This window comes from Podarcis muralis, chromosome 10 (genome assembly GCF_964188315.1).
Source record: "Podarcis muralis chromosome 10, rPodMur119.hap1.1, whole genome shotgun sequence".
In the NCBI taxonomy this organism is placed as follows: domain Eukaryota; kingdom Metazoa; phylum Chordata; class Lepidosauria; order Squamata; family Lacertidae; genus Podarcis; species Podarcis muralis.
In genome coordinates, this window is record NC_135664.1 from 36552293 (window position 1) to 36576250 (window position 23958).

At 39.4% G+C, this 23958-nt stretch overlaps 2 protein-coding genes across 6 annotated transcripts in view; both read left to right on the top strand.

The window, feature by feature from the left end:
- Positions 1–13884, top strand: part of OTOGL (otogelin like) — an 82652-nt gene extending 68768 nt beyond the window's left edge. The window contains exons 51-57 of the mRNA XM_028747187.2: positions 1576–1639; positions 2331–2509; positions 4016–4120; positions 5961–6080; positions 6863–6908; positions 10704–10783; positions 12292–13884. Of these exons, the coding sequence (XP_028603020.2) occupies positions 1576–1639; positions 2331–2509; positions 4016–4120; positions 5961–6080; positions 6863–6908; positions 10704–10783; positions 12292–12492 (795 nt within the window). The 3' untranslated portion in view covers positions 12493–13884. The remainder of the gene's footprint in view (positions 1–1575; positions 1640–2330; positions 2510–4015; positions 4121–5960; positions 6081–6862; positions 6909–10703; positions 10784–12291) is intronic.
- Positions 13885–17183: 3299 nt separating this feature from the next.
- The window catches only part of PTPRQ (protein tyrosine phosphatase receptor type Q), a 111770-nt gene continuing 104995 nt past the window's right edge, over positions 17184–23958 (top strand). For 3 of the 5 annotated variants that reach the window (XM_028745577.2, XM_028745578.2, XM_028745579.2), the window contains exons 1-9: positions 17186–17304; positions 17778–17878; positions 18762–18899; positions 19834–19969; positions 20281–20532; positions 21400–21617; positions 22470–22656; positions 22784–23068; positions 23648–23929. In XM_028745577.2, coding sequence (XP_028601410.2) covers positions 17831–17878; positions 18762–18899; positions 19834–19969; positions 20281–20532; positions 21400–21617; positions 22470–22656; positions 22784–23068; positions 23648–23929 — 1546 coding nt within the window. In that variant the 5' untranslated portion in view covers positions 17186–17304; positions 17778–17830. Of the gene's footprint in view, positions 17305–17777; positions 17879–18761; positions 18900–19833; positions 19970–20280; positions 20533–21399; positions 21618–22469; positions 22657–22783; positions 23069–23647; positions 23930–23958 lie in introns of all 5 variants that reach the window. The other 2 variants (XM_077934761.1, XM_028745580.2) reach the window with 2 other exon arrangements.

Sequence of the window (23958 nt, forward strand, 5' to 3'; positions counted from 1 at the left end):
TGTTTGTCTTGGAGGCAGTTTAGTAACATATATAACGTTTCAGCTTTTTAGTGGAGAACAGCAATATCTCAAGGATGTTATCAACTCTTTAGCTTCCTCCATAAAGCTAAACATGGTCACACATATTTCAAGCACTGCTATTTTTCATTAATCTGACTAATATTTTTTTAAAAAAACAACACTTAAGCCACAAAGTGTTAATTATTTGTTCCGAGTCACTGCCTTTATAAATAAGCAAAGGTCGATGGATATTAATGTATTATTATGAATGCATAGTTGGTATTTGGGGAAGGGGTATGTTTGTTTTGCTATTTTTATTCTGGTTTGTTAGCCACCTTGAGTCTCTTTGGAGAAATAGATGGGATGGGAAAAATTAAATAAATAAAATTAAAAATTTGATGATTCTTACTTTGAGGCATTTTTTTTAGTCTGTTCTACTATCATATTCTGTTCTAACACATGTTCTATATCTGTTCTGCCATCATCAGTCATAGGTATGCAGAAACTATATAAGATATGTGAAGGATAAGATTGTGCCTAAGTCTGTGTATGACTTAGTTGGATATTGCCCTATGATTTTAAATATTATCCTGTTTCAGTTTGCCAACACACATTGAAATGTACAAGCTTCTTTATTATCTGCAAGAATGTAGACTTGTTCTGAAACGTATATACACTTTAAATTATGTCGACCTGTGTAATATGTGAGCTTTCAAACAAACCACTTTCCTTCCATTTTTCTAGCTTTGCTTAAACAAATATTTCCCGTGACCTGGAAAATGTCTAATTGAAAATCCCTATCTATCACAGTGTGATAAAACATTGATTTTCTGTTATACCCTTCCTAAATAATATAAAGAGTGTGGTGCATAGTTCAATGTGGTAGATGCTTTATTGTGTGCCTAATATTGCCATTAATTCTAAAACCATAACGGTATGAGGAAAGCAAAGAAGTGACCTGATTAAAAATATAGAGTGGTACCTCAGGTTACCAGCTTAATTCCTTCTGGAAGTCCATTCTTAACCCAAAACGTTCTTAACCCGAGGTGCACATTCCCTACATAGGACTCCCGCAGCCTCGGAAGCAGATTGTGTTCATATCCTGGGGCCAAGTTCAGAACCCGGAACACCTACTTCCAGGTTTGTGGAGTTCTTAACCTGAAGTGTTCATAAGCAGGACAGTTCGTAACCTCAGGTACCACTGTATATTCTGTAGTGTTTTTTAAAAAGGGTCTATGGGGCTGTGATGAGGGAGCATGGAGGGCATTGCTGAGCATTTGCCAAGGCCTGCTCCACCTCAGGGAAACCTGCAACATTCTAAAAAAGTCACTTTTCACCTGCCTTTTCTGAGTATATAAGCAGTGAGAGGAAAGAGCAGCAGCCTGCAAATACTTTGCCCTCTTCTGCTTGGTTTTTTCCCTGAGGAATAAAGAAATCCTCTTGCTTTTGTTAACATGCACATGTAACTGTGCCAGTTTGTTTATCAGAAGTTAGTTCTCTCAGTCTCATAAATGAAAATGCATGTGCATATATTTGGACACATATGACACGGCAACATCATTTTTCATATCACAGGGAGAAGTTCAGAGAATAGATGGCAACGTTTCTAGCATGTGTGGCTGCTCACAGTACACCTGCGGTATGTTGTGTGTGTGTGTATACACAATATTATCAAGATCCAATATTGTCAATATCTGTTTTTAATAGATACATACATATGTTTGGCAGCAAACCCCAGAAATCGACTACTCTTAAAATTCTCACTTAATTCTTGGCATGCAATTAAAGAATTGCATTCAAATGCAATTAAATCAAGAAAGGGGCTACCTGATGGAATAGAAATATTTCATACTCACTAGCTTTATATCAGCTATGTTTCGCAAGGCTATTACATCATACATTGTTGATATGGCAAGATAAATCCTGTTCTTTTTATATCTGACTTTGAACCAAAAAATAAAATATAAATTTAATCAATTGATATAAACTTAATTAAAATTAGATACAAAGCTACTTCTGTATAGTGCGAAAAGCATGATTGGATAAGCATTGAAGGCCTATCTTTTACTGAAAGCAGAGACATTCTAGATTTGTAAGTAAAATCGTGATCTGAATTTCCCTCATAACTACAAACATTCCAGGGGATTTAGCAATGATAAACTTGATAGAATACCAGGATTATGTGGGTGGTTTTTTGTTGTGTGTGCACATATAGAAATACATAAATTTTCTGTGTCAGATAGAGGCTCCAATGCTTCTTAAAGGTAGAAGGTTTATAACTTCTTGTACGTTCAACATTTTTAACACAACTATTTCATTTTTTACATTAGAAAAGGATAATGTCTGTGTATTCCAAGAAGTCACCATATTGAGCCCTGGTCAGTCCATGATTCAATATTTGGATGAAGATCATTGCTACATAGCAAGATGTTCGCAGGAAAAAGACCCTAGCACAGGATTTCATGCCATGGATCTGATCGTAGTTAACTGTTCCCAAAAATGTGAAGCTGTAAGTATTGTTACCTCCAGATGCTTTTGGAACTCCCATGATCCCTAGCTAGCAGGACCAGTGGTCAGGGATGATGGGAACTGTAGTCTCAAAACATCTGGAGGGCCGAGTTTGAGGAAGCCTAAACTAATGAGTCGGATTCAATGCTTCCATTCCTCTGATGGAAGCTCCTCCACTTAGTGAAATGAAATGTTTGGGTCCAGTACAGTGACTGGGAAAGACTTGTCTGAAGAGAGCCACTGCTAGATGGACCAATGCTCCGACTGCATTCAGCACAGCTTCCTTTGTTCCTTTGGCGAGATATTGCCAGGAGTGTAGTTAGCTGCTCTGGCACCCATAGCAGCGGGGGTGGGGCAATCTGCCCACAGGGGCAGAGTGATCCACCCATGGGGTGCCGTGGTGATCTGCGAATGGGGGTGCTGTGGTGATCCGCACATGGGGATACTGTGGCGATCCACCCAGGGGAGCGGTGCAGCAAGGCAAGCTGCCCACAGAGTCCACCTGATGGACGCAAGCCCCACACTGCCGTTTCGGGCAGCGCAGAGCCCCAAGCCACCACATTGCTCCCAGGAGAAACGCATGGCTCGGGCGCCCCGCAGGCCAGGCCCCGCAGTAAGTGCTGACCCCCAACGGTGTGCCATTTTCTTACCCCTCCAAGGATGACACCCGGGGTGGACAGCACCACCCACATCCCTCTTCCTACGTCCCTGGATATTGCATATCCACAGATCAACTTTGCCTTCTTGCCAGGTGCTGTAGTCTAAACCACTGAGCCTCTTGGGCTTCCCGATCAAAAGGTTGGCAGTTTGAATCCTAGCCATGGTGTGAGCTCCCATTGCTCTCTCCCAGCTCCTGCCAACCTAGCAGTTTGAAAGCATGTCAGTGCAAGTAGATAAATAGGTCCCATTGTGGTGGGAAGGTAAACGGCATATCTGTGTGCTCTGGTGTTTTGTTGTGCCAGAAACAGTTTAGTCATACTGGCCACATGACCCAGAAAGCTGTCTGTGGACAAATGCCTGTTCTCTCATTCTGAAAGCAAGATAAGTGCTGCAACCCCATAGTTGCCCTTGACTGGACTTAACCACCCAGGGGTCCTTTTTCACTTGCCATTGAGCAGGATAGTTTTAGGCCTGCATGATAAGACAACTGGAAGAAATCCTTTTTCTTGGAATAGTGGCATCCTTTCTGCACCTCTCTCCTTATTTACTTATCTTAGGGAGAGGCCTCCTGGACTGGGTAGGAAAGCAAAATCAGATTTAGTGTGTAAATTGCATGAGAAAGCTTTTCCTCTCATTTGGTCTAAGGGCTGGTTGCAGTAGTTACAAGGTGGCAACATGTTCACAGCAATGACATGGGAACAAAGAAACACACAGAAAACCGTAATATCAACATTTTGCTATCACAACACATTAAATCCATGACATGGTTGTAGTTATTAGTATGTATTTGAAAATAATGCTTTTAATATTATCCTTTTTAAACACAAAATATCTATCTTTTTAACAGCACCAAGTATATGTCCCATCTCCTAGTCAACATGCTTGTTGTGGTTCCTGCATAAATGTGTCCTGTATTTTCTATTCTGGCAACGGAACCTCAGTCATTTATGAAGTAAGTCCTCTGGAAAAGCTGAAAAAAACAGACTATATTATCAGAATTCAGACTATGTTGTCTTTAATTTATAAAAATTATTAAATTCTATAGAAGTTGTTCCACATATTCCTACTCTTGATTCAAACTTTCTTTGGTTGGAAGCCACCTTGAATATTTGGTGCATTGTGTCCATGTGGGCATCATCACAAGCCAGAAAATAGTTAGGGCTGCCACCTGCACAAACTCTTGAGTAAGTCAGGTGATGTCTAGGCACATTTGATCCAAAACACTATACTGTAAATAATTGAAAATCTAATGTGTAGGACCTGAACACAACAATTCAACAGCAGCAGCTCTTTCAGACCTCTTGGTACCAAATTGTTGTTCTAAAATTATGGTCCAGATCTTTATGGGGTTTTTCATCCAACAACACTTCTTACTTCACACGAGGTAAAAAACAGCATAAACCCTGGATGCTTTCAGGCAACCTGTATTTTCAACAAAAAATAGACTTTTAACTTACTGCATTTGCCTTGGTTGTTTGTGTGAGTTACATTGTAATGGCCATCGCTACAAACAATTAAAACATCTGACCAAAAAACCCAAACAAACCTGTAAGAGGCCAGAAAGAAGCTATCTCCTCTCAGTTGCACATTCTGCTTTGTAAGTCAGTTTAAACCTGAGTTTCCCCATTTAGATGTCACAGGAAATTAACATGCCATGTATACAAATCAGCGGCGTAGCGTGGGTTGTCAGCACCCGGGGCAAGGCAAGTAATTTGCCCCCCCTAACCCATGGATTTGCGCCCCCTAACCTGTGGATTTGCGCCCCCTAACCCGTGGATTTGCCCTAACCCCAGATGTTGCGTCCGGTGTGGCCGGCCCCCCCTGCACCCCCCACGCTACGCCACTGATACAAACAGAGGGGCAGGGCAAGAAGGGAGTGGATCAACCCTGTTACATCTTAACTGAGCCAACAATTAAAAATATTGGACGCAAACCACAGCATGATGTCTAGTTTGAAGTGGATGTGCAAACTATGTTGCATCTTAACTGTGATTGAGTACGGTCATACCTTGGATCTCAAATACCTTAGCTCCCAAACAAATCAACTCCGGAACCATCTAAAAAGTGAGTGTTCCGGTTTTCGAACGATTTTTGGAAGCCGAACATCCGGCACAGCTTCTGCAGCTTCCAATTGGCTGCAGGACGCTCTTGCAGCCAATCGGAAGCTGTGCCTTGGTTTTCGAATGGTTCTGGGAGTCGAATAGACTCCCAGAATGCATTCTGATTGAGAACCAAGGTACCACTGTGTTGCACTGGAACTGAGTAAATCATGGTTAAAGCCGCCTCTATGCCTGCCGCATAGCAAGGTAAGAAGCAAGAGTTCTGGTAAGTTGTTATATATGCAGTCTCAAGGCAGGGCTTTATAAGGTCAGTTATGACTCTACTCCAGGCATAGGCAAACTCCGTCTCTCCAGATATTTGGGACTACAATTCCCATCATCCCTAGCTAACAGGACCAGTGGTCAGGGATGGTGGGAATTGTAGTCCCAAACATCTGGAGGGCCGGAGTTTGCCTATGCCTGCTCTATTCTGTGCCTGGGAATCCCCAAGTGGTGTGAAAGCAACAAACAATGGTGAGTGCTAACAGGAGCTACCCCTCTTGGAAACTGTGGCCTTTGAGAAACAGGAAAGTGTCATTATTGCAGTGAAGATGGTTAATATGGTAACACTGAAAACATTGATTGTGGTCAGTTCCATAGCCATTAAACCCTAATGTCAAGTAAATGTTCCTGTGGTCTTTTAATCTGTTCTTTTTTCTCCAGAAGAATAACCTTTGATCTCTTACTTTATAGGAAGGAAGCACATGGGACTCAAACTGCACTAAATATGAATGCACAAAGACTGCTGGTGGTGCAATAGTGCTTGGCTCCAGTGTGGTTTGCCCACCCTTTAATGAGACTGAGTGCACAAAGGTTTGTAATCCTATACATATTGTATACAAATGACGAAATACATGAAATAACATTTTTCTTGAGCATGCAATCCGCTTGTAATTGTTTAATACAGAGAAAATGTCTAGATTTCAGTGTTTTCATTAATCTTTTTTTCTGAATTATGCCAGACGGCAAATAATATCTTACTTACATAAAGTCTTATTTACATAAATGAAAATGTCGTCATCTGGAGTCCATGAACTTTCTGGTGCAAATGTGGGCGGTTCTGCGTGAATGCTTGTGGATCTGCTTCTTTCATTGAAATGAATACATCAGAACTGATTCTAATCAGTGGATTAGAATAAACGTGGCTAATGCAAAGGCTCACGGTCTTCAGATTTTGTGACTTGCACTGTGTCTGCTCAGAAGAAAACCCAATTGCGTTAATTGGGACTTACTCCAAGATGAATGTGATAAGGATTGCATGTTAAGGATTCTTAACATGAAAGTTATATTGGAGTGCCAAAGGTAGAGCTGCCATACTTCCAGAATTTCCCAGACATAGCTGGGATTTGTCCGCCAAAAATTGCGTCCAGGCAGAATTTCCAAAAATTGGAAAAAATGTCCGGGGAACCCCAGCCATGTCGGAAGTGTAGATTTTGTGGCAAATTTCATATTAAAAAAAATAGCTCAAAAACTTTTTGAAATATGACAACCCTATCAAAGATTAGTTATCCCTGGTTTACAAGAGTCATTCAGACTTATCAAGATGTTCCTTTGGGCACAGTCTGTTTTGAAATATTCTTTTTTTATTTTCCCAGAATGGAGGCACTATAGAGACATATAATGATGGCTGCTGCAGGACGTGTAAGTGGAACAAAAGCTGCATTCACTGCTAGTTGTATGCTAGTTTGGCTTCGGTTTTGGATAGCTGTGTGTGTTTTTCACTCCTTTTAAGTGGGACATGTGGAAATAAAAAAGCATGCCATCCCAAATCATGTAATGTATGTGTAGTCTTAACAAATGTCATTGACAAGCCTTGCTTTATATGGCTGCTCACATGGTGATTTTGGTTGTGTGTTTTTTTTGGTTAAACCTTTTTTTCTTCTGGAGTATAACCAAATCTCGCCAAATATAGCAGGGGGTGAAACTAAAAGCTACTTTGTATTTTTAATAAATGACGTTATATATACATATATATAGCTATAGATATAGATATTTGCCTAGATTGTTCCAGAACAATTCATGCACACATGTTTGAAATAAAAGTTAAAAAAAAATGGAGAATTGATTTATAACTTAGCGTGGTGGTGGTTTTAGGTTCTCCTGTTATGTGTTCTCTAGGAATAAATGTTTTTCGTCTTCAGTCCAAGTCCATATATAACAAGATATTTAAGTGAGCAAAATTATGCATAAAGAATTTTTAAAAAGAGGCAATTTCCCTTGTAAAAAGTTATGTATCAAATTGCAATGTGCAAATGTGAAGCCATTTGCACACAATATTGTATGGCATATTCCAATTTCAGGATCAAAAAGGTCTCTGTGACATGAATTAGCACATCCGGATAGTGAAGGACATTGTACAAGTGGGTTCTCTTTTGACAGTTCCCCCTAGGCTTATTTTACAGTGACCTAAACATTTCAAAACTTTGATAGCCAATGGGAAATTAGCAGTGCAATATGACTTTTCACAGGCCTCATTCACATACCACATTAAACCATAGTTCAAAAGCAAACAATGTTTAATGTGAATATGAAGAATATGAACTGTACCAATATGAGGAATTATAGACATTTTAACTGAGAAGGAAGAACAAACTTTCAACACCTGCATGGGCTCTAGTAAGAACAGAATTGGGGGGATCACAAATACCTCTAAGCGAAGCACTAAAGAAATACAAAGCAAGCTACACAGATTGGTGGTTCCTAATATCTATACAAAGGGGAAGATGTTTGTTCTTTATATTCCTTGGGAAATCTTTCATGCTGCAGTTCACTAAAGCAGACTGAAATGTAGTCAGACCAACAGGAGATGCATTTGATGATCTCCTAGAAAACCAGCCTCTAACAATTTGCCAAATGTCTTGGGAACTTCTGTTCCATGCAGCTGCCTTTCGGTTTCTTTAGGATGTGGAAAGCACTTCTTGTTTGTGCCTGGAGGCCCCCCCCCCCCCCAAAAAAAAATTCCTTTGCATATAGGCCACACTCACACCTCTTTTCATTTGAAAACATAATAGTGCCTGAAGGCATGTATCTGCATACATGTGTTCAGGGCATCTGGTATGGGCCCTGCATATATAATGACTAAAGCCCTAGATATGGCTTTGGCTAAAGAGATCACTATTTTGAGTGATAGACACAAATGGCCTGCACCTGGCCACCCCCTTAAATAAGCTAGGCATGGACTGATCGCAGCCCCTATGATTGGCTAAGTGGGCACTGCCCACCTTTACCTAGGAGCCCGACATGGTTGGAGGTGGGCAGGGCCAGGTGACCATCACCTCCCCTAGCCGTGTCGGAAGATAGTGGCTTCCTCAGTCGCACCATGTGGCAATGGCCGCCCACCTGGAGTTCCAGGTGAGCAAATATTTTGAGTGACAGACATTAGGAAAAATATTAAGGAGAATAATTCTGGTATGTAGATAACCAACGCTGATTAAGCTCTTGATAAAGCCACATCTTTCTCCTTCTCCATTCACTATATGAAGCAGTATATGAAGCAGATGAGTTCAGTATACATGACTCAATGTATCTTCAGGGTATTATGAAAACTCGTAGCTTTTGCAGAATTCCATAATCTTAGGAAAGGCATTGTTATACTTCAGAACCATTGGCTGAAATGGCTTCTAAGAACAAAAAATGAAACAAAATTAAATGCTATTTTACATGCTAATAGAGAATGTTTATATATATATTAAAAAACTAAAAGCATGTGCTTTCTTTGGTAAAGCAGTTTAAAAGTCAGCTCCAAGTATAGCTTGCGGCTCCTTGGGTTTTAACGGGAACCAATAATCTTCATTTTAACAGGAGAATGATTAAATGCATGCTAAGTGAGTTCATATATTTAATTCTTACCTTGCCAGAGTCATAAGATGCCCTCTAGAATAATTATTTTTAAATCTCTTGTGTGAACATTGTAGTTTTGTTACCCAGGCAAGTCTTAAAGCACAGGTTGTCAATAATTGAGAAAAATAGGAAGACTTTTTTCCTATTTTTCAAAAAGAAAAAAAGAGAAATTACAGTTGGCAGTGTAAGAATTAATACAATGTTATTCTTGTAAAAATATGTTTTTATATTACAAAAAAACTTATGTTCCCAATAATTCTGCCAGGTTCTGGACGGGGTGTATTACCCTTTGCCATTAGCCCCGTAGTCTCTACTGATAGTATTAATTGTGAACCAGGTATTACTATTTTTAATAATGTATTTTCTTTCCTTTAAAAATTGTTAAAATGTTAATATTCTTTATAGAGATGTTGTTGATATGCTTCTGTGACTCAGTGTTTCCAGTATTTATTAGATGACATTACACACCTTACTTAGTTCATTGCTTATCGCTTTGCAGAATCAGAATATTTGGGCCATATTTTTTTTAAAAGAGAAAATTGCTGAGGCTTTTTCTTTCCTAACTAAAGAGCCACCTTGCAGTGATGGCTGTCACAATGCTGTGCTAGGAAGCAATTAAGTGGTGACTGAGGGAAAGATGGTGCTCTTATTTGTATTGTGAGTTTGTGTTGTGAGGTGGTGGATGCGGGGGCAATTGTAATATAGACACATGCATCTATTGGCCTAGCTGTGTTCACAAAAGGAGGAATATCATAGAACTGTCTTTTAACATTGAAATAATGCTTCAACTCCCATGGCTGATGGAAGCTCCATGATTGTATTGGCACTCCTGTGTAGATTTAGCTGAGAAGATTTGTGTGAACCAGACCTTCAGTAAGTTAGATTTACTGCATCTGGTGCAGTCTGGCTTTCCTTCTTGATTTTTGTAATGCGCATTCAATTTTCAATTTTCATTAGCTTGAGCATACTAAATGGCAGCCACATTTTTATCCTTGAATCCTCTCAACATATGCAGTGAACATGGGGGTGTTAACAATGGATTCAAAACCTATTTGGAACAATTTGTGACATATATCATGCTTCATCTCTTCCACACAAAACGGATTCTATCAGGAATGTTCCTGCATCACAAACTCATACTGAAGATTGGTGTATCTGAAGAAGTGTGCATGCACACGAAAGCTCATACCAAGAACTAACTTAGTTGGTCTTTAAGGTGCTACTGGAAGGAATTTTTTTTGTTAATACTGAAGAACTTACTCTTAAGTTAACCCTTAACAAATGCTCATTAAAAGGTCATTGTCCATAGAACCATGAGATAGATTTTAGAAATGCAATATGGCTCCTGAGTTCTCACTTTTGAAACCAGTCCTAGAATCACCTAATGAGAGGCTCCCAGAACTTCTGGACTGATATCTAAGCCTAAGGATGGCAGGTTGGTGGGAAGGATGAACTGCTCTGGAGCACGTTCAAAAGCACCAACACAAACCTAAAGGCCTCTTTGAATCATGGCCTAATGAATGTTATTTTGAAAATTATATTCCTGGTTTAGCAAGTATATATGAGTAAATGGCAGGTTATTTTATTTTCCATTAGGCAAACGAGATGAAAAGATTTGCCAAAAAGTGACCGTCAGAACAACTATAAGGAAACATGACTGCATAAGTCGGAGCCCTGTAAGTACATGTGCCTTAAAGGGGGTATTGGGTTGTTGTTTTAATTTTGAATATGTATTTTGTGGTTTTATATTTTGATTTTATTCTGTGAACTGCCCTGAGACCTCCAGGTATAGGGTGGTATAATAATAATAATAATAATAATAATAATAATAATAAAGGTTACTTCCTTCCAGTCAGCGTGGGTAATAAAACAAGCCAACCATTAAAACACCCAAGGGTAGTGTGCAAAATAAAGACACACCCACACCTACAGACCTAAATAGGACCCACAACTGCCCTAACATCTGGGAAATATCTCACCCTGGCAATGTCCTCCTACTCATACATGTATTTACAGTTTAATTGCCTCTTCCCAGAGAGAAATGCTGAGCTCTTCTGTTCAGATAAACTGTACACAACGTAATTGCTGACACCAGGCAAAAGCACTGACGTCTATCATTAAATGTCCTCCTACTCTAAACGAAGTGTGCCAATATATAACAGATGCACATAATGTGGTTTAAAAACAAACACCCCCCTTTGTCTTCTCACAACGTGTATGCCTTTGATGTCATACAGAATAAAATCTCTTTAAGAGATCAAGATATAATACCTCTGTTTTGTGAGCTACCAGATAAAAGATAATATATTTCCATGTAAGTATATACAATAAATCATTTACTATAATGTCTCACAAAACAGAGGTATCACATCTTCCCACCCTTAAGGGGGGGTATTTCATTTCTATATGTATATATTAATTACAATGTTTTTGAAGTATAGTTGATATCCCGAGGTTATAGAGGTACTTTTGCAGTTGCAGCTTAACCAATACAAAGGTTAGGGTTAGGCTGAATTCGTTTTTCAAGTTACATGAGTTAATTTGTACAGATAAATGAAACTATCGGAGCAGGGTGCATATTGATATGGCAAATTTGGCATGTGAGGCGAGTTCTTTAAGCTCTTCTTTCTTCCGCATCTCCTGGGAATGGATGCATCTCCATGTTTGGCTTGAACAAATGCTTTAGATAAATGTTCTGGGAGGTGAATGGAGACAATACCTTGTCAGGTTGCTGAGCAGAGACCTGCTGGGCACAAATCACCTTCTCTTTCTCTCTCATTTGTGTTTACCTTAGATTGGAGGCACAACAGATGTTTGCTTGAGGGCACATGTGTACTTGTAAGGAGTTGGACTCTGAGCCTCTTACGCTTTAGTTGAGGGAGCTATTCCAACTCTACAATTCTGTGATTCTATCTTTCCTGTGAAGTGAGAAGTGGGGAGTGTAACTTCCCCATTCAGCTCTGAAAACAGCCTGTAGCAACCAGGGCTAACTAGTTACCTACAGATAATGTTCTCTTTTTGGGAAGCAGCCCTGTGAAGTCATTAGATGAGGTGTGCACAAAGTGGACATTCACAAAAAATAAAATAAAATAAAATAAAAATAAAAATAAATTGCTTCCTTCCTCCTCACCCCAAAGCATCAAGTAATAGATGATTTCTTGCTTCTTTCTGTCTCTCTTAACAGATTAATGCGGCTTCTTGTGAAGGAAAATGTCCGTCTGCCACAATTTTTAATATCAACATTAATAGCCATTTAAGATTCTGTAAATGCTGTCGTGAAAACGGAGTGCAGAATCTCACCGTGCCACTCTACTGCTCAGGAAATGGCACTGAAATCTTGTATGTCATCCAGGAGCCCACAGACTGTTCATGCCAGTGGAATTAAGATTGTCTGGAATCTTATGGAAGTCCATAACCAAACAGGCTATTGTATGTTTATTAATGTATTCAGATTTAATAAATATCTTATTAATATATATACATATTTTTCATGTTTCATAAATATTTTAAAATCGATAGTATTCAGTGTTTTAATGCTACAGCAAAATTGTACATGTTAACATATATGAAAGAATTAGTTCATTTTAGTCATCGACTTAACTTCATTTAGATGTGTGAATTAATCAGTTCATGATAAACAATGTTAATCAAATACACGTCCCTAATGATAACTGGAAACATTTTGTAGCTTATTAGCATGTCTATTGGTGTCACTCATTTATACTTACAATTATTGTAAACGTTACACTCCAGTAAAATGTTTGCAATAAATTACTGGCAAACTGGTATTCCTTGTTTCAGTTGTGTCTTTCTGTTTGTTTTCTATCTTCCAGCACATTTTACATTTTTTGTGTTCCTTTTGAACATCCCCAGAAGCTTGTGGCTACTGTTAAAGTGTATCTGAAAACTACTAACTGCTGACATGATTTGATATTTACGGGGTTTAAAAAAGAGCTACAGGTGTTTGTGATATGTCCCTTGGATTAAAAGGTGATACAAAATATATGTTACAGATAGGTAGCCGTGTTGGTCTACCATAGTCAAAACAAAAAAAATTCCTTCCAGTAGCACCTTAAAGACCAACTAAGTTAGTTCTTGGTATGAGCTTTCTTTTCTTCAGTGTATCTGAAGAAGTGTGCATGCACACGAAAGCTCATACCAAGAACTAACTTAGTTGGTCTTTAAGGTGCTACTGGAAGGAATTTTTTTTGTTTTGACAAAATATATGTATACTTCTGTTAAAGAAGAAAATGCACCTTTACTTTGGGAGGACTGCTATTATTATTTAAACAATTTAAAGATATATTACTATTTTGATGAAAATATTTGATAACTTTTTGTTAAAAATATATGTGATTGTTCTGCAATGAAGACTACAGCTTTGGAATAACCTGTATATTGCCTGATACTTTGACAAATAATATCAGGAGAATTTAAAAATGTGCATTATAATGAAAGTCAAAGAGCATAGTTACTTCTGGAGTTAGTGTCTTATGTAGAATCTGAAAGCTCCTCACTCTGTATTAAAACCAATCTGAGAATTTCAAACAAGCACCTCATCATATTAAATCTTAGTGCAGTCATGAGAAAGAGGTGTTCCATGTCCAATGATGCATATTAGATTTGGGTTAGAGCAAATTGAGATAAACATATGTGAAACTCTGGACTGTGCAAAACTATTTACAGATACAAATCTGCTGATCTAAGCACATCTTGAGAACCATGGGGCATTATTGAATTGTTAACCTACCTGCAACATCTGAATACCGTGCTTTTGTTACATATCCTATTAAGTAAATAAATATATTTTAAAAGACACTTACATTACTATGAATTATTCCACTGTGTTTGTGTGTATGAGAGAGAGAGAGAGAGAGACTGAGAGACAGAGCTAGAGAGGGAAGAAGGAAGTGCTTTGCAGTCCTGCAGTATGCAAACTCTGACTTTTGACTCTGGCTCTGCTCAAAGCTCCCAACAAAAATAAAAAAATGTTCCCCATTCCTGGTGTAACCTGTAGCTTGCCCCCTGGTTTTACTTTGTGAATATTTTTAATTAACTCACAATGTTCACTAGAAGCAGTGGAAAACAAAAATATTTTTATTTAAGGAGTATCTCCTTAATTAAGATAAAAAAAATGCACCACCCAAGCATAAATAAGTTGCTTTGTTTTTAAAGGAGTATTTATGCTGATTATTGAAGACTGGCCCTCACTTAAAGTTGACGCTTGGCAAAAGTTATAATGTATCTGTTTCACGCTCTAGATGATCAGTGAACGTGACTCCCTTTATATGGAGGAAAAGTACTGTTGCACAAGAAAGCCGTATCTATGCTTATCTTCCTTTAAAAACTTATTTCTACGCTGTGTCATCAGTGTTACACCAATCATCTAATACGGCCGTGGCCCCAATGCAGGAAATCCTACAAATATACGCAGATACAATATTACTTCCTGCAACATAAACACAGTTTTGGATATATCTGAATTGTATGCAACAAATTGAGACCAAATGTTAAATAATTGCACTGAAATGTATTCAAACAGCAACATAGTTTTTTATTTCTACAGTAAAGCAGAGTTTGCTTCAGCTGCAGGGAGCTGTTTGATATTAAGACATTGTATCTCAGTTACTTTGTCATTGTTCTTAAAACTTAGGAACATAAGAAGATCCCAGCCAGATAACACCGGAAGCCCATTTAGTTCAACTCTAGATGAATTATGAACAAGTTAAAAGGGACAGGGACTCCACTTTCTACATCTCCATTCAGAGACCTTTCAATTCATTCCTGTCTGCTTCCTGTTCCTTAACCAGTTACTGACCTGTCCTCTTATGCTAAGAAGAAGAAGAAGAAGAAGAAGAAGAAGAAGAAGAAGAAGAAGAAGAAGAAGAAGAAGAAGAGTTTGGATTTGATATCCCGCTTTATCACTACCCGAAGGTGTCTCAAAGCAGCTAACATTCTCCTTTCCCTTCCTCCCCCATAACAAACACTCTGTGAGGTGAGTGGGACTGAGAGACTTCAGAGTAGTGTGACTAGCCCAAGGTCATCCAGCAGCTGCATGTGGAGGAGCGGAGACGCGAACCCGGTTCACTACGAGTCCACGGCTCTTAACCACTACACCACACTGGCTCTCTATGCTCTGCATTCAGAGACCTTTCAATTCATTCCTATCTGCTTCCTGTTCCTTAACCAGTTACTGACTTGCCTCTTATGCTAAGCTTTAGGAGTCTTTGCTGAGACTTTATCAGAAGTTTTTTTAAAAGCCCAAGAGCACCATGCCAACTGGAAAATCTCTTTCTATGCTTCTTGTCACATTCAAAGAAATCGGAAAGGTTAGCGAGAGGCCTTAACTGCAGAAATTATGCTAGTTCTGCTTCAGCAAGTCTTACAAGATTTCCGCCAGTTTTCCAGGGACAAACTGACTTGTTATTTCATGGATCCCCACTAGCTCTCTCTTTAGAAAATTGTGTTAAATGCGGCAACTGATCTTAAGGCTGAGTTGCATATTTTTGTCATAAGACCGGCAATTTCACATCTGAGTTATTTAAGAACTCTCAGGTAGATGCTCTATCCAGACCTGTAGTTAATTTGTCAACTGGGTCTAAAATTTCAACTCTCATCATTATGCGTTATCTCCATATTTTAAAACAGAAGTTATCAGATTTTGGAATGATCTATACAGGTAATTTCAAAACATTGCAGGAGGCTATAAAGAGGTTTATAAATGTAGTTTTTAATGTGTAAATACCCCCCCTAAAGTTTGTTGTTGCTGTTTAGTCGTTTAGTCGTGTCCGACTCTTCGTGACCCCATGGACCAGAGCACGCCAGGCACTCCTGTCTTCCACTGCCTCCCACAGTTTGGTCAGACTCATGTTTGTAGCTTCGAGAACACTGTCCAACCATCTCGTCCTCTGTTGTCCCCTTCTCCTTGTGCCCTCAGTCTTTCCCAACATCAGGGTTTTTTCCAGGGAGTCTTCTCTTCTCATGAGGTGGCCAAAGTATTGGAGTCTCAGCTTCAGGATCTGTCCTTCCAGTGAGCACTCAGGGCTGATTTCCTTAAGAATGGATAGGTTTGATCTTCTTGCAGTCCATGGGACTCTCAAGAGTCTCCTCCAGCACCATAATTCAAAAGCATCAATTCTTCGGCGATCAGCCTTCTTTATGGTCCAGCTCTCACTTCCATACATCACTACTGGGAAAACCATAGCTTTAACTATACGGACCTTTGTTGGCAAGGTTTCCCCCTTTCCTTTGGGATGTTCAGCTTAGACTAGATTTGGAAACCTAACAAAAACCCTGCCAGATCAGGTCAAAGGCCTATCTAGCCCAACACTCTATTCTCATAGAGATCAACTAGATCCCTATGGGGAGTCCACAAGCAGCACGAGTGAAACAGCACTGCAATTCCCAGTAACTGCTAGTTCAAAGCACAAGTAACTGCTAGTTCAAATGGAAACAATTTTCTTACGGGGTGATCTGGAGCTTTAGGCATCTGGTGAATGAAACTATATAATTGGTCATTTTGATTAAATTTGGGGGGAATTTTTATTTTATTTTTTTACAGAAGTCATGCAAATCCAACCCTCCTCTCCCTGCCCTTCAGGTATTCCTCCTCTGAAGAGAAATGGATTTCAAGCTTCCATTTTGTTTTCTCCGTGACCCTTGAGCCATTGTGTGCCTTGTGGCTCCTCCAGTCTTAAGGCTTTGCTGGGTCGTCTGCATTGTTATTAATGCAAATCTCCTGAATTTTTTTAAAAAAAACCCACAACCGAATCCTAACCCCCATCTCCCCCAAACAGAATCCCCCCCCCTTCTTTAAAAATAAGCTGAGCGTTTATAGCTATCCAGGTCTGTCTATTTCCAAATGCAGTTTGGAGCTCAGGATTCAAATTGGATTCTTAAGGCAAAGTTTTTTAAAAGGGGGGGGGGATGAGAGCGCACGTTCCCTATGGACCTGAGAACGAAGGTGTCAAAGCCCCCGCTGCTGCCTCGCCTTCCTTTCCTCCCCTCCTCAAGTTTCCATGGAGACCTCCCCTCCCACGCAGCCCCCGCAGCAGCCTAAAGAAGGGGAAAAGGCGAGAGTCGCCAGAAGTAATTGGACAAGGGGACCTGAAAGCGCGCGCGCCAAGGAAGAGCTGGCCGCGCAGGAGAAGACGGTGGCTGCTCACCGGAGGCGGCCTTCCCTTCCCTTTGCCAGCAGGTGGGTTCTGCGCAGCTGGGGAGAGGGAGCGCGAAAAGGGCGTCGGGGAGGAAAGGGAGGGAGGTTTCTTTCGCACGTGCGTTTGGGGGGCTTCCTTCCCCACTTCCCTCTTAGTGCGTAAAAGCGCATGTGAGAACTAAATGGACTGGACAACAAACTATTATAAACACACACACACCCCACTTCTCGCGGTAAGGCAGAAAGGTTGCTTATTTTTGCTGGCAAGTGTGTATAACTGAAAGCTTAGCATCATGGGCTTAGTCAAGGGGCGGGCGGGGAGGCAACTTCCCCTCAAAATCTGAGGTTCTGCCCCTCCTAACAGAAGCCTTCCCCCCAAATCCTGGCTACGCCTATGCTTAGCTAATAACAATGCAGTAGATTTAAAAAAAAAAGCAATGCAACAGAAATGAAAGCAAGTGGGTGCTGCTATATTAATTATCTTATTTTTCTACGTTTATGCAACCATAATTTAGCTATTGGGATTCTGACCCAAACCAAAATCTGAGAGCCAAAGCAATCCCGCTCTATGGACAAAGCGGTTTGGTTACTGATTGTTATACATTGCGCATTTCAGGTAAGACATCGTGAGCTCTGTTTTATCTAGCAATATTTGTCATGTTTGCATAAAGTGAGCTATTCTTTGATGTTTCAATTACAATAACAAATTGCTTCGTGAATTACAACAAACTATGGTTTGATTTGTCAAACTGCACACATAAAGGGAAAGCTAAGGAGAATTTAAAGATTTTCTGAATGCAGACATTGTCTGCATTATCCCCGTCTAAGCTTCACAGCAAACCATTTGGCAAAACTAGCAGTTCGAAAGCACATCAAAGTGCAAGTAGATAAATAGGTACTGCTCCGGCGGGAAGGTAAAAGGCATTTCCGTGCACTGCTCTGGTTTGCCAGAAGCGGCTTAGTCATACTGGCCATATGACCCAGAAGCTGTACGCCGGCTCCCTCGGCCAATAAAGCGAGATGAGCGCCGTAACCCCAGAGTTGGTCACGACTGGACCTAATGGTCAGGGGTCCCTTTACCTTTACCTTTATCCTTTTAAAGCAACTCAAAAAGATCATCAAGTGCCCTCATGTAAGATCTCCTTGCTTTTGGGATGATGTCGTGAGCATGCAGATCTAAGTCCTGCAATGTGCCATTTTCAGGGTGTCCAGTGTCTATACTAAATACTCATGAATGCTCGAAGGTTGTGTATCCCGAAAGATCCTTGCAGATTTGCACATGCCCAGAAATTTAGTTTACTTTCCTAGTCAAAGAAGAACCTCTTGGTAAGATGGCGGTTTAAAACAGCTGAGCATTGCACTCTAGATAATTTCATAATATGAAGTTACGTAAATATGAGCTTTGATGACTGCTAAGTGATATGTAACAACAATATATTCCTTCCCCCTAAATATGCAGTTGATTATCGTTTGACATATACTGCATCTTTGCATTGCAGATATCTGGTTGCCTGAAGTGTGGTCAAGTAAAGAAGCCATCTAGAGCTGTTTTCTTGGAGTGGTCAGAGTTTCCTAAAGGGAGGAATCCAGATTTTTATGTTGTAACATATCACCTCACTGATGACTTGGCTCAAAAAGTAGGTCATATGCTTAGCATCACATACTTTCAGCAGTTACACTAATTTGATTTGATTGCAGGATTTGGTTGAACATGTTTGCTTAAAACATAATGTTGGCAAGGGTGTTTTGGTTGTCTACAGGAAGTTTAAGAGAAAATGGTTAACCTTTGAACATAAAATTTATGTAATCCTATGGGCTGGAAAAAAGGAAGTCTAAAAAGGGAAGATGTTATAAGGACCCTTCCAATCCACATGGTATTAGGCAATCTGACCTTTATTTCTCCTGAATGTAATAGTAAATGAGTCTGTTGCTGCACTTGCTGGACTCTCTATAGCTCTTTTAGTTATAGACCATTCCAATAGAAATGCCATTTGAATGATTATAACCTGGGTGCTTGTGATAAACAACAAAACCAGAAAAGAAATTGAAACTACAATAAAAACAAAAACCAGTCAGCAAAACAGAAAGCCTGTACAGTGGTACCTTCGGTTACAGATGCTTCAGGTTACAGACGCTTCAGGTTACAGACTCCGCTAACCCAGAAATAGTACCTCAGGTTAAGAACTTTACCTCAGGATGAGAACAGAAATCGCATGCTGGCAGTGGAAGGTCCCATTAGCTAAAGTGGTACCTCAGGTTGAGAATAGTTTCAGGTTAAGAATGGACCTCCAGAACGAATTAAGTTCTTAACCCGAGGTACTACTGTAATAATACAGGCAAGAGGGAGGAAACATTGTTGCAGAAAGATTACAGGGTGGGAGGCATATATGCATGGAAAGGCATGCCAGAATTTGAGAGCTGCAATAGAAAACGACCTTTTTCTCATGGAAGATGGAACTTGAGGGAGGGGAGGATGAGATGCTCTTTAATTAATACTGTATTTAGAACTACTGCCTCAGATACAGTGCAATATTAATTATTAAAATAAAATAGCACTCTTTTAAATTGCAGAATGTGAAAAGTGTTTCCACAACTCAACTAAAAGCACAAAATGTTACAATTCTGCTTGAAGAAGGGAAGAAATATGATGTGATGGTGCAGTCACTGAAGAATGGGAAAATTCTACATGCAAAATCATTCAAGACACGTATGTACAGGCAGCCCCCCATTTGTGCGGGGGTTACATTCCGAGACACCACACACTTTGATGAAATCGCATATAATTGAAACTGGGAGGGGGCCTGTACAACAATGTAGGACTTACTTTTAACATAATCACAGACTAAGATGGAAAAGGTTTATGATTACATTTAATATTTTATAATAGCCAAGTTGATATTGAACAGAAACAGTCTCTCACACCCCCCCCAATCTATTACTTTGGAAATTTTATTTTTTTTAATTGTGTGAATATTTTCCCCCTATTAATCTGATGAAATTTTCTAATTTGGTTTGCAGGTGGAATTTCAGACATTGTCAAAACACACGTGACAAGTACTAGTGCATTGTTTAGCTGGAATATTCTAGCTAACGATTTTTCTGTTGAAATTTCATGTAATAACATTTCTCGGATGTTTAAGCATAATGAGGTCTTCTATGAATGGACAGATCTGAGACCTGCAACTTTGTACACTTTTAGTTTTAAATTTAAACAGCTTCACTTGGATTTTGTTAATGTGTCTCAGATGCTGGATGTTCACATTGAAACAGGTGTGTACTTCAGATTTTGTATTTTGCTATTCCTGGTCTAAAAGCATCTAATATACTGAATTTATAAAGGACCAATGCCTGGATGGGAGAGTGTCTGGTAGCTCCATGTAGGCCATTTGTAATTTCTACAAAGGAGTAGAATACAGGTATAACCAGGGCTTTTTTCCCAGCCGGAACTTGCCAGAACTCAGTTCTGGCACCTTTCAGGTGGGTGCCATTGTCATTCTAAGGGAATAAGGGTGGTGTTCATTGTGAGTTCTGGCACCTCTTTTTATAGAAAAATATCACTGGATCTAACCAATTAAAGTATGAGTGAAACCAGGTTGATGTCACTGCATGTTTATGAACCCATGAGTCACTGGAGTTAGAAGATGGCAGTGCCCCATAGGTTCATCTAGTGACAATCCACACTTCCATCACCTGGTTCTGGTCCTTGACATCTTCCCCACCCTCCCACCACAGCCTAACCCACGTTGCTCCAGAGAGGCCTTAGTTGGCTGAAAGTGGAAGGAGGTAACGGGAAACTCCCCCCCCCTGAACTTCCTTAAGTTAACCTAATGTTTTACTAATACAATACAGTATAAATATGCCCATTAACAAACATGGTGCTATTCATGGTGTCAGTCTACAAACTGTGATGTGAATATAGGCATTGTTATTCCAGTACAGCTCAAGTAGACTTTTAAGAGCATCCTTTATGAGACTTGTATAAAACTATGATGATTTAATTTGTTTTAGAAAAAATAGTGGCTGTGGTAGGTATGCTTAATTTAACCGTCATCATATAGGAAAATAGATTTATTTAGTCATGTGTGCATGTGTGTTGAGAAATGATTTTGGAATACTGGAATTATATGTCCATTTTAGGTTTGTGTTCAGATGGTTGGACAGCTTTCAAGCATGGCTGCTATAAAGTAAATAAAGAAAGCAAGCCTTGGAGTGTGGCACGACAGAGTTGTGAATTATTTTCAAGTGGGGCACGTCTTGTTGATATAAAGAACAAAGAAGAACATGCATTTCTTACTTCTTATCTGCGGTCATTCAGTCACGTAATCATGCTATGGACAGGTCTCAATGACATTAAGGTCAGTATGCTATATTTGAGGTTAGTATGTTAGATTCAGCCCTGCTCAGTCATTTGTACTTTTTACATGCATTCCTAATTGGAGCCCTTGCAGTTGTTAGAACTTAAAAAGCTAAAGGGACCCCTGACCATGAAGTCAAGTCGCTGACGACTCTGGGGTTGTGGCGCCCATCTCATTTTACTGGCCGAGGGAGCTGGTGTTTGTCCACAGACAGCTTCCAGGTCATGTGGCCAGCATGACTAAATCACTTCTGGCGAACCAGAGCAGCACATGGAAATGCCGTTTACCTTCCCGCCAGAGCGGTGCCTATCTATCTACTTGCACTTTGAAGTGCTTTCGAACTGCTAGGTTAGAAACAATGGGAGCTCACCCCGTCGCGGGGATTCAAACCGCCGACCTTCTGATCGGCAAGCCCAAGAGGCTCGGTGGTTTAGACCACAGCGCCACCTTGACTCAAATTGCCCTGACATAGCAAGGAAAGTATCTGTGGTTTTTGAGGGGAGAATTATACAATCAAGCACTGCTTCCAAGGATGGAATGGCAGCTTTATTTTAATTAATTAAGTTACAATGCACTTTTAATTCACTTGAATCTCTCAAGTGGAGGACAAGAATAAAAAATAGCACGAATTCAACAACTGATCTCATATAGTAGGAGGAAAAAACCCAACAGTTCCCAGTATACCAGAAGGTCAAATGCCTGCCTAAAAAGAAACATGTTTTGACAGCCTGCCTAATGAACTTGCTCAAAAGGAACAAGGCATGACACTTGTTTGAAGTATATCAGGTGTATTGTGGAATGCAGTTATCTAAAACAAGAAGGAATTTATTACAGTAATTTTGATTCTTGCAGGAAGAAGGACATCTCTCATGGACAGATGACTCCCCATATTTTGGACAATCTGAGTTCTCTTCTCTGCCAATGATCCCAGAAAATGAAACTGATTGTTATGCATTTCAGCAAAATTCTAGTGGTCCAAATTACTTTTTCATGCCTTTCTTCTGCTATATCCCATTGCCATATATTTGCAAATATGAATGTAATTATTTTATTACTGCTATCAATTTAAAACATTTTATTAAAAGTTACTTTTAATGAAGAATAATTTAAACTTTATGTTCAGAATTGACATTTGGATTTAAAGTTTTTAAAATTGTTCTTTTCAGTGTCCTCTGTTCCTGAAAACTTCACATTTAAGGTGCAGGATGTTGGCACAGATGAAGCAGCACTTTTTTGGAGCAGTTTGATTGGCTGGTTTCCTTCAGACTTTCATCTCAGTATTAAATACTACTTTGAACTTTCAGAACAACATTCTGAAACTTTTACTCTAAATTCAACACAAACAAAAATTTTGAAGTTGTGCCCTGGTCGTTTGTATAATTTTTTATTATCAGCGAGAAGCCCTCAAGGGGCACATATTAGCTTATACCCAGTGAGGATACTAGAGACAAGTAAGTTGCATTACAATAAAATATGATATTAATGTAGCACATTTTTAATATATGTCATCCATGGAAAAATAATATATTGTGTTTTATCATGATCTTTAAATCTCTACATAAAACAATCAGAATCAAATGTTGGTTGGAACAAACCCACTTAAATCAATGGGTCTTAAGAGTTAGCTATGAGTAGGGATGCAAAGACCTGCCAGAATTTTTGTGTGACTTCCCCCCCCAAACCCCCAATTTTTCTATTCAGCTTTAACAAATGTACACATTTTTGCAAGCAATTTCTCCTATTCACAGAGAAGGAAATGTATGTGATTTCCTCCAACACTGTGCACCACTAAATTGATGAAAACTGGGCCAGAAATGTATGTGTGAGAAAATATCATAAGTTAAACAATAATATAGGGAGAGAGATTTGAAGACTTTAAATCTAAAAAAATATTTAATAAACAACAACAACGTAGTTGAGTCCAGCCCATAGACTGTAAATATTTTATTTATTGCACCTGTGTCTAAAAGTATTTGTACCAACAGCTACTTTTATATCAGAATTCTGTTTTCCCATCTTTTGATCATTAGGGCCATTACATTTACTCAATGTAAAGGCAACACGGGTGACATCATCAGAAATAGTTTTGCAATGGGATTCTCCAATGAGCCCATGTAATGCATCCTTTCATCAATACCTAATTAGCATCTTAGAGAGTGAAACAACAAAGTGGGAAGCCATCGCATTTGGAAAAAGTAACACTTCTGCTGTAATTGGAAATCTCAAGCCATACCATCAGTATCAGCTACAGATTCAAAGTGTAGCTGAAAAGGGAACTCTAAGCTGCTACGATCCTATGTTAATAGTAACAGGTACATAATTTCTGTTTTATAAACAATGT